Source organism: Ctenocephalides felis, unplaced genomic scaffold (assembly GCF_003426905.1).
Source record: "Ctenocephalides felis isolate EL2017-DRISC unplaced genomic scaffold, ASM342690v1 CF-g0.4_SCAFFOLD_02856, whole genome shotgun sequence".
NCBI classification, from domain to species: Eukaryota; Metazoa; Arthropoda; class Insecta; order Siphonaptera; family Pulicidae; genus Ctenocephalides; species Ctenocephalides felis.
In genome coordinates, this window is record NW_020539010.1 from 1 (window position 1) to 11,255 (window position 11,255).

The 11,255-nt window shown below is 28.3% G+C and overlaps 2 protein-coding genes and 1 pseudogene across 2 annotated transcripts; 1 reads left to right on the forward strand and 2 right to left on the reverse strand.

Moving 5' to 3' along the window:
- Positions 1-387: 387 nt before the first annotated feature.
- On the forward strand, positions 388-1,674 carry LOC113381387 (annotated as a pseudogene).
- Positions 1,675-2,328: 654 nt separating this feature from the next.
- LOC113381389 (kelch domain-containing protein 3-like) lies at positions 2,329-5,676 on the reverse strand. The gene is made up of 3 exons (XM_026620320.1): positions 4,738-5,676; positions 3,457-3,649; positions 2,329-2,509 (listed from the first exon to the last, which is right to left on the reverse strand). Exons 1-3 carry the CDS (start codon positions 5,453-5,455, stop codon positions 2,329-2,331), a joined length of 1,092 nt encoding a protein of 363 aa, XP_026476105.1. The 5' UTR covers positions 5,456-5,676.
- A 1,704-nt stretch (positions 5,677-7,380) lies between these two features.
- On the reverse strand, positions 7,381-9,414 carry LOC113381388 (equilibrative nucleoside transporter 1-like). Its single transcript, XM_026620319.1, has 7 exons — positions 9,103-9,414; positions 8,873-9,018; positions 8,664-8,809; positions 7,987-8,424; positions 7,836-7,921; positions 7,562-7,761; positions 7,381-7,492 (listed from the first exon to the last, which is right to left on the reverse strand). The coding sequence occupies exons 1-7, from the start codon at positions 9,343-9,345 to the stop codon at positions 7,381-7,383; spliced, it is 1,371 nt and encodes a 456-aa protein (XP_026476104.1). The 5' UTR covers positions 9,346-9,414.
- Between the last annotated feature and the right edge of the window lie 1,841 nt (positions 9,415-11,255).

Sequence of the window (11,255 nt, forward strand, 5' to 3'; positions counted from 1 at the left end):
TTACGGTATGATATTTATATTAATTTTTCGGTGTAAATTACGTGATTTTGCATAATCTCCGAAGAGAAATGCGGTGCGCTTGATTAAAAAAGGTGTTATTGCTATCACATTTTTCGAAGTTGCAGCATTTGGTCTCTCCTATTTTATTCTATCATCGTGTGAATTCAAACGAGGTACGGCATACTTCGAATATTCTAGAATTTGATCGACCATTTCTGATAATAGTATTCTTTAGATTTCAGATTTTACTTACATCAAAATCATCCGTGGGTACTTGATAAATATTATTCATTAGGTGAAATACTTCTCTAAAGAAAACAGTGCCCGTCAACTAGATTTGGAATTTTGGTCCCGGGAACAAAAATCATAAACAAATTTTTAGCCCATATGGCTAGATTTTCAAAGTCTGTTTTGTGGTTGGTTGGTTGTGGTGGTTTAGGTTACTCTTTGTTTGTCCTTTGTACTCCAGATGATTCATATTTAGCACCACATGTTCCCAAAGGTCACCCAAAAGAATTGAGGAACGGAAAAATAAACGTGCTGCCTTTTTGGAAGCATTGCAAACAGCTGCAAACTGATGAGCCATGTACAGGAAAGCAAGGGGAAGATTCACACCAGGGATTAAATTTTAAATTTGTAGTATTTTGTAGCTTAAAATATGAATATCATAGAAAAGAACAGAGAAATATGCACTCGCGCCTGTCAAGCGAGAACAATTACGTCAGAACAACATGGAAAGACACATAAGCAACGAGAAAGGAATTTGTGAAAAGTGAGGGATTGGATTATTTCTGTAATGTGTTTTCACAAAAAAAGCAAAATAAATCAATTGCTAGAGGAAACTTCCTCTAAGCCTATAAATGAGTTACCTGTTCATTTTAATGTCATTAGGAAGCTTTTGCAAGAAGTACAACAATATGTAACCGATTCCACACTATTTTTAACAGAATTCAAAATTCGTAATTGTCAAGAAATTATTTCATCTCTACAGAATGTTTTATGTGATCAAGAAATCAAGTATATTCCAAAGCGGAAATTTGGGTTCAAAAATAAAAGCTCTTATTAAATGATAAAATTATTGGAAGGACTTGGATACAAAAAGTAAAGATACGACAGATTTATGTCTCAATAAGTGTAATGATTGGAATTTATCACAATGTGGATTTCATTAAAGGAGAATGAAATTTTATATCTTTATGCTGAACAGGTTAATAAAAAGGATATTACATTAGTAGCATATATAAATGCACTGTAATAATTACTGGCTATCCTAATACTCTTCACATGTCAAACATTCAAGACAGCACTGTGATTTGTGGTCCTGTAACTATCAATATTTGCTGATAAATGCATTAATAGTAAGTTAGTCATTGCTTGCCAGCAATTGAGACTACATTCTTCTAAAAACGTAGACGTATATTTGCATGTTACAAGCAGGGCAATTTTAGAAGATAGTACCAATATAAGATTTGCTCCATATAATTACATTTATGCTGGAATTGATTCTGACTTTCAATGTGCTGCTTTACAAAGAGATGTAAATAATTGAGTGATGTAGGGGATTTTAATTGGCTCTCCAATGAGCCCTCTCCAAATTGGTCCATAATGGAAGAAAATGCAAGAATTAAACATGGAATGTTTTATAATAGCTTTTTTTATTACAAGATATTATAATTTTAATGCAAAATAAATTCTTTGTTCTTAACCTATGTTTCTTATTTATCCAGCACTATGTTTAGGTCGGCTTATACTATTTTGTGTTGTCATAGCTTTAATATTTCCATCTGAAAAGAAAAAAATAGTTCTTTAATTGTTTTTTCGAAATAAAATTACATAAAGAACTTCAACTTTATAAGAAATCTAATATAATATAGTAAAAGAATGTATACCAAATAAGTATTAATTCAAATACATCATGAAAGGTTACTATTAAAATCATTACTTAATGCTGCTGCTGATCAATACATAATTTTTAGCAGCTGTGAATGATTCTAATTCGATATTCTAATCAATATCCAATGAGAATCATTTATCAACAATGAATTTAGAGTATGGAAAATTTCTTTTAAGATCAATCTATATTATATTTTTGATAATATACTCTTGATAAATAATTACAGATTGGTAAAATCTGATGTCAATACATTAATTTTCATCAGCTGTGAATGATTCTAATTGGATATTCCAATCTATATCCAATGAGAATCTTTCTTATCAACAATGAATTTAGAGTGTAGAAAATTCCTTTTTTAAGATCAATCTATGGTATATTTTTGATTTTATATTCTTGATACATAATTTACAAGGATGGTAAAATGAGTTTATAACTTACTGAACCATTGGCGGTAAATGTCTTTGGTCTAGCCTATGTTCGATCACAATATTTATGCACAATGTTTGTAAAGAAGGCATAAAATCTAGTACATGTAAATCACCATGATTAATCAATGCATGGCTGTCAATATCATCCAAATGTCTTTGTGTATGAAACCTTGCCGTCGTCTTTGGACTATAACAATATAATATCAATTTCAATTTCAAATATACATATTTCAATAATATGGTGGGCTCGTTTTTTTTTATTTTTAGACACCCTGCGTGAGCTTTTTTTTTTAGACAATATCATATACCTAGCCCACACAGTTCCGACACCACACACTATATATATAATATATATATATATATACTGAAAAGTGATTCTTTATCATAAATACCTTTGAATTAGTCGTCATCTCTAGCAAAAATAACTATTTCTTCTACTATATATTGAATTCTTTTATGTTTAAGATTAAATGTAAATTTATATTCACCCATCTTTGTTTACATACTAAGTTCCTAAATTACTTCTCACTAATTTTAGTGTAGCTGTATTGCAATTATCGTTATTTTGTTTTTTGAACAAGCATTATCCATTATAAAGTTATACTTATCAACGTTCTGCTAGTTCAAAAATAATTTTGACTTATCATTTAATTAATTATTTAATTGTAATTCAAATTGTTTTCATTTGACAATTCATATTTTATCAAAATTATTCCAATATTTTATATTGAGAAACCTTATGAATTCATGTAATCATTAATATAAGATCCGATCATATTACTATTAGATTTTTATTTAGTTTTTTATTTTTTTTCAATATTGATGTTATATATTTTTTTTTGCTCATATTTTTATTTTTATGAAACACAATCAAGGCTGTAAAATACTTTAATATAGACAAGTTTGAAAACAGCCATGCCTTGCTTTATTTATCGGGAATTTAAAATCAATACAATTAATAAAACCAATGCTATGAAAATAACATTGCTGCAATGTTTTCATATTTTTCTTTCTTTAACCACAACATTTACTACTAGTTCATTTGCTGCGAGCATATTTTTCACTATTCGCAATAATGTATTCTTTTTTATAATCTGAATATATAATTTAAATATTTCTTTAAAAATATCACACCTTGTTCCTCCAAATAAATATAATTTGTTTCCTACTAAAACACAAGCCTGCCTCCTTCTTTGGCATGGAGATCGCCCAAAAGTTTTTACAGAATTCCATACATTAGTGTTAGGGCAAAAACAATATGTCATTAAATGTTCATCTTCTAGAGCATTATATCCACCAAAGATATATATCATATTATTGTAAACAACTAAAAAGAGATCAATTAATATGGTAATCATTGGACACACCTTCAAAATTGAGAACTTGCATATATTTTGTTATATTTTTCAAAATTACAGAAAAGATTTGTTTTAAAATCTGGGTTTAATCTAATAATCAGTTAAATGAGCAAATCAATACTGTTGTTTTGTAAAGTTCAACTTCATAGAATTATTGTGGAATTTATACAAACGTTCTAGTATTAAATAAAGAATTCTATCAGATGCAATTATTTAAGGGGTATTCTAGTGTAGAGCGATGAATTTTAGGTCATTTTTAAAGTGTCGTAAAAGAAAGCAATGAATGTTTTTACTATCCATTTTTTACCACTTGTTTATTTATATTATTAAAGTACAAAACAAAAATTGAAAAATAAAAGTTGAAAATTGTAAAAACTGGCAGCTGATGAAGTGGGTGTGTCTCAAAAAAATGGCACCTCAGTCTTGACATGATTTCAGCCCTCCTAGCCATCGGAAATGCAAAAAATAAAAAGATTATTAATCTACAATGATGTCGCAATCGGCTAAACTAGCGATGAGTGAAAATTTTTTTTTTCACAAATTGGCGACTGTTTGAAAAAAAAAGGCTTTTTTTACTGTTTTTTTGAGTTTCTCGAATTTTTTAAAAATAGTAAAAATTGGAATTTCGGGATGATTCTAGTTCAGACTGTAGATAGATCTATAAGCAAGACTCTCTAAAAATTTCAAATAAATTGGTCGAGTAGAACTCCAGAAATCGTGACAAGAGTACTGAAAAAGTAAGTTCTGAGAAAAACGCATTTAAAGTTTTGTGTGAAGCCAAACCAGTATGGAGACCGAGTCAGTAAATGCCTATATCTCCGAAAATAATTCAAATTTTCAAAAACCTTCTCGTACCCATATTCTTAGATAGTTAAACTTTGAAAATATGAAATTAAAAAAAAATCGATTTTTTTGAATTTCTACACTAGAATACCCCCTTAAATTATAAATATGACGAGGAATGCATTCTATAACAGTAATTATTTTTCTACAAAATAGACACTGATTTAGTTATAGCAAATTATGCAAGTACTCAATTAAATAAGTCCAGACTAACAAGCAGAATGACTTCTTCTTCCTATGGGTACTTCACCCACAACTGGTGATTCATACCAGGTAGCATTGTCAGTATCCAAATATTTCATTTCATTGCAATACAATTCTTGTGAAGAATGGTAAGGGCTATTCCTGTCTCCTCGTCCTCCAAATATATACATTCTTCTACCTATAGGAGTTGACGTATGAAAATCTCTATATGAAGGCGGTTCCCCTGTAGTGCACACATAATTCCATTTCATTATCGTCAAATCTAAATAGTAAACATCTTGACAAAATTTTTGGATATGTTCTACAAAACCACCAAATATGTACATTTTATTATTTATAATACACGCTGAATGTCCATCCCTTGCTCCTGGGACGATTCCTCTGACTTGGGGCGCCGACCATTGATTGTTCGTGGTATCGAAGCAATATAAAATATTGCATGCTTGCATGTTATTTCTACCTCCCCAAACGTAAATATTTTGGCCATGAGCCACTGCAGTGTGACCGTATCTTTGAAAAGGTATGTTGTTAGATTTTAATTCACTATCGTGGGTTAATAAAGTCCACCTATAATTGTTTGAATTTAAAATATGAACATCCATTAATTCAGTCTCTTGAAAACTAGATCCTATGCAATAACCACCGAAGGAATAAATGAGCTCCCCGACCGAAACAGCGGCGTGATTCACGCGCCGGGGTCCCCCGTCTAAGTGAACTGTCCAATACATTGTCAAATCTTAAAACTTATTCAATAATTCACATTTAGTTAAATAACAACACCAACTTTTATTGCACAAAACAAACATTTTTATCACAAGTTACACCTAAGGTAATTCGTTTATTACTGATTTGATGCGAGCGCAACTACGCTCGCAAGTGGATAAAGTTTCTGAGAAGAACCATTACCATTACCATTACGACACACGGCATTGAAATTTTGTTAATTCTGACATTTGGAACCAAATAAAAAATTAGGCCACAGCGATCTTATTACGACATATTTTCTCAGTCGCCATCTACCCACTGAAGGTTAAATTCTGACTCGCAAGTCGACTGTTGTTTACAATTTATAGGCTGATCGGAGAATTATCATATTTGTTTATTTAATTTGCTTCAATATCTATTTAAAGTCTGTTATTTTGCGCATCGAGTAATGAAATGTTGACTTTTTCATAACATACTAGAATTTGAATAGATTTTAGAATTCCGATATGAAATTTATAAATTAAGTACATATGTTTTGCATATACTTAAAAATTTCATTTCTCTATAATTATTTTATTAATTAAGTTATTTATAAATACAACAAATAAAACATTTTTTAGTAGTTTATCGCATTATTCAAAATATACAAATAATATTCCAAAAAATTTAAAAAATTTAAAAATATATTTTTCAGAATTTTCAAAAGTTCAAAAACTCTAAAAATATTGGATGGAATTGATAAAAATTATCGTTTTTGGGTATTTTGAATTAATTGAATGAAATGGGATATTACAAATACTATATTCGCTAATTAAAATATAGTTCAACTCGCATATTTGCATTCACATATTTTATTACTTTCAGTTTCAATCTTATTGAAATTCTACTGGAACTTAATGACTGTACATTTTCAATGTTATCGAACTTTTCTAAAAAATTGGCATTAAAATTTTTTATACATACATTAATAAAAAAAAATACATATGCAGTTTTTAGTTATCTCACAGAAAAGCTATAAAATTTTATCTATTAAGTACTTATATTTGTTTCAACTACCCGAAGGAGTAAAGTTTTCAAATTTGATTTGATTCCCTAATTTTCAGTTCATTTTGTATCGTTTTTTAAAAATATTAACGAAAATTTGTTCGTTTCGCCGATAAGCCAAGCGACTTTTGAATTTTGAAAATCGGCATTTTTGATAAAGCTTGGCAATGACTCGTGGTAATTAATTGCATGTGATTTTGTTTTATCCTAATTAACAGTTTAATTAAAAATAGTTGTTTACTTTTTGGTAAAGATTGACCGTTTCTTTGTAATTAACATTTGACCCGTGAGTTATTGTTACATTCACCGCTTCTATGTGGGAATCAATGCATAATTCTATTTTTTTTTTTAATATTGTTTAAAATATTGCGTTAATTAATTTTAGTAAAATTGCGAGTTACAATATTCCTTCATAAAAAATTAAATTTAGATCATATACTTATGCATCTCGCTCTAAAAAAATTGCCTATTGTTTGAACATTTTATAAAAATAGATGTAACTATATTTACCACGGTTATTGAAGGTCTTTTTTTTGCATTTGCTATTATAGAATTTCAAAAGAAAAGCATTTTTCGTAGGTGAAAATGAATCACTATTTATTTTGCAAAGTGTGAATTCGTCATTTTGTATTTTCATATTATTATTTATTACTTATCGATCTAAGATTTGAATTTTTTTAAATAAATAATATAACGGAAAATATTATAAAATATTATAAGATAAGATATAAAATTCAGTTAGTTACGCGTCGTACTATCGCAGTGTTGAAGTAAAATATAAAACAATCATACATTTAAATAAAATAGTTTAATATCATTATAATATCACATATTTTTGAACATATACTAAAACTAATAAAATTTTTACTCATAATTAGAAATGTTATTTTTTCTAACATTAATTTTATAATAGATTAACCATGATAAGACTAAGACTTGAGCCAATTGCAAGTCCTATACCTAGAAAAGCTGCCATAATTGATGACGCTGTTTCTTTCTCATGTGGTTCAACACATCTGAAATTGAAATATAATTATTTTAAATTTTGTATGATATTATTTTGAACCTGGTAGATATTCACTTACTTTGGTGCATATATCAAAGCAATATTAGCAATGTATCCATTGCTTAAAGCAAAAATTGTTATTATTAATATATAAATATAATCTTCTTCTATAAGTATGGGTAAATAATGCCGAGGATGAGCATTACACATCATTAAAATTGGTACAAAAATTACTCTAATGAGACTTAAACCTGCTACAATGTATGGCTTATTTTTCGGCTAAAAATGTAAATACATAGATTTTATTTATGTTTAAAATATATATATCTGTATTATAAAGGTCATCGCTATACCCATAAAAAATATCCAGCAATAATTCTTCCCACATAATCCCCAGTGCTAAATATAAAATAGCAAACCACAGGCACAAAGTATATATCTGCAATAATGTAATTTATAAAGTTATTAACTTCACCATATATATAACATTGAAATTTGTGCTACCATTCCAAGGTTGACCATTTCCTTTGTATTCAGAATCTACCAAGACAGTCACTCCAGGATAAACAGATAATGTTGCAACAAAAATAAAACTTTCAGCAAAAGCATATGGCCAGATCCTTTTCATAATGTTATTTATAGAAATGGGTGGTTTTGGAATGTCTTCTTCAACTTGGTCCTCACATAGTAAATGGTATTTGAAAAATGCTGTTCTTGTCAAAGTCGTATAAGCTACACTTGAGAGAGCTAGTACAAATACTCCTATGATAAAATAAATAAGTGCACTAAGAGTTGCATTAACTCCTAATGATAATGAAACAATTTCACACACTGCTGCAAATACTCCTCCTAGTGCTTGCCCGCTCACAACAGCTGATATGTATTGCGCTGGAAATCTGCCGCTTATGCCAAAAAGGCCACCGGACATTATAGCACTGGCACCTGAAAAATGAAATTGTAGAATTTTTTTGAATTATTAAAATTACATAACTAAAGCATCATGGCAGCATCTAAAATATTTTAAAGCACATTTTTTAAATTAATTTGTTTGAACATGAACAACCCATGCATATTGTACGCATATATTATTATATGCATTAGTTTATTTAATTAATCAGTTATTTTCAAGAGTTTACATAATTATTTTTGTTTATAAAAACTTTTAATTTATTTTAACTTACAATTCATAAAAACTACGCTCAGCATAGTCAAAATAAAGAAATTCTCTTGCCAACTATCAGTGTTAATTTTTACTAACGCAGTCGTAATAATAAATAATGTTGTCATAATTATTAAAGATCCATGCATTCGTAAATGTAATGATATTCTGGAAATAAAAGTAATAATTATTTTTATATTATAGTACAGATAAATGTTTATTATATTTTACCTATGGCAAACCATGGCATTTATTACTAAAAATACAGTATTCGGAATGGAGGAAGCTACAGTCAAATATGCTGTAAATCCCACTTGTAATGCTGTCCGGTTAAAAGTATTATTTTGTGATACATCTCTAAATTTGTACATCCAATACTATAATAAAAATCCATAAAATATTTTTAATATTAGTATAATGTATTAAGTATGTTATAGGTATAATTATGATCTAATACTAGCCTCATTTGCTGTAACATAAAAGCACCATGGTAATAAAGTTGTCATACCAAGTAAATAAAATATAAAATACGATACATTGTATTTATCAGGGGGTAAAATAGTTTTTAAGAATGTCTTTCTATTATTATGGGGTTGGACTATAATATGGTCCTCATTTTGTTCATGTTCTATGTCATTGTCGTTTTCGTTAAAATCACTATCACTATCTTCTAATAAAGGTCGTCTATTTATTTCACTTTCCATTACTATAAAATTAGAAAAAAATAATAATAAATAATTTAAAAATGCTTAAGATACATCTTGCATCTTTATGGTAGCAAAAGGACTGTCAATTTGACAGCTAGGCTGGGCTCGTAAACACTGCCAAACACCATCTGTTGATCTCTATCTTTGTGTTATCATTACGCGCTTCAGTGATGGACAAACTGCGGTCGATGATTTCCGCCTATGAATCATTGATTCAAATAAATAAATAAACTAGTTGGTGTTGGTGTAATCAAATTAATCATAAAATATAAATTAATTTATATTCGATGAATTTTTAAAATTAAGAATTGAAATATTACGTATGGCCGTAATATTTCAGTAAGTTCTATAAGACCATGATATATATCGCCAAAAAAGTTCGTCTTAATTTTTTTTTCAACAGTTAATTGCAAGAAAACGGCTCGATAGAATTTCACCTAAAACTAATCAGTATCATTCCCAACTAATATCTTTCGAACTGTTATTAATTTTTTTTGGTATTTCGATTTTTTTGAATTCGCTGGTATGAGCTTAAACGCGGACGAAAAGTTTAACACTTTTGTCCAAATTACAAAGAAACGGTTTGACAGATCGTCGCACAAAACTGACAAACAATAGTCCTTATCGAGATACATCGAATGGCTTTTAAATTTATGAAATAGGTCCAGACGTTTTTGAAAAAACGTCGATTTGCGGCAAAATATCTGTTCACATACACGCACACACACATACACCTTGCACATACTTTTTCCAAATTTGTTCTCATTCGATTCAGAATGGCTTGAAACGTCGAGAAAACATAAAATTCTCTTTCGGGAAGTTGAAAAATTGGAATGAATATATTATTATTTAGATTAATTTTATACATATATAAACATATTTATTCATATATCTACATAATATAATAGAAATATACAAGCAAAAAATGCATAAAAAACGTATTTTGTTTATTATACATTAGTTTTTACACCTCTAAAAGCACCAGTGTAATTGCAGGATTAATTATGGCTTTGAAAATAAAAATCCTCTAATTATTATATGAGATTTTGGGATTGATAGAGATTAATCTAAAATAAATTTCTTTAACCTAGTTCACATAGAGCTGTAACAATCATAGTTATCTGACAAGCAAGTTTGGATGATTTTCGAGACAGCTTTTGCACTTCTCTGAAGGAGTTTGTATTTCACATGTTATAGACATGTAATTCAATAATAAATTATTATTTAATAATAATTAATTATTCTCAATAAATGTATCATCAATTGTTTTCTATATTGCACTCTAGTTTAAGCCAAAACTCTTACCCTTTCTACGTTATACAAATTATTTTAATAAATTATAATTTACAGTATCTAGAACAGAGGTCATTTCAAGTGTTTACCGGATTTTATTATATATATATATATATATATATATATATATATATATGAAAATATCAAATATATACATATTTTATTATATATGACTCTTAGTCAAAAAATATCATCAGTATAGTTTTCATAAGCACAAACACAGTTTTGATAGCAGTATATCTGATAATAATATTATAAATATTATACTATAGCACTAATAAATTGATGCATACAATAAGAATATTCATAAAGTCAAATAAACCTATATTACTCATGTTATTTGTATATCACGTCACTACCCCACGATCATCATCGTTTTAGAATTATTATGTGATTTCATTATTTCAATGCGGGTATATTTTTCTCAAAATCATAATTTGTTAAGAATGAATTATCTTCATTTATGAATATGTTCGAGAAAAACTTGTATCTTTTGAGTTAATATTTTTAAATCAACCGAGCTCAAATTTTACTATATTTAGAAAGTAAAAGTCTTTTGAACTACATTGTATTTATGGTGTGATGGTGTAATCTACATCGAAATCAAAACAAAT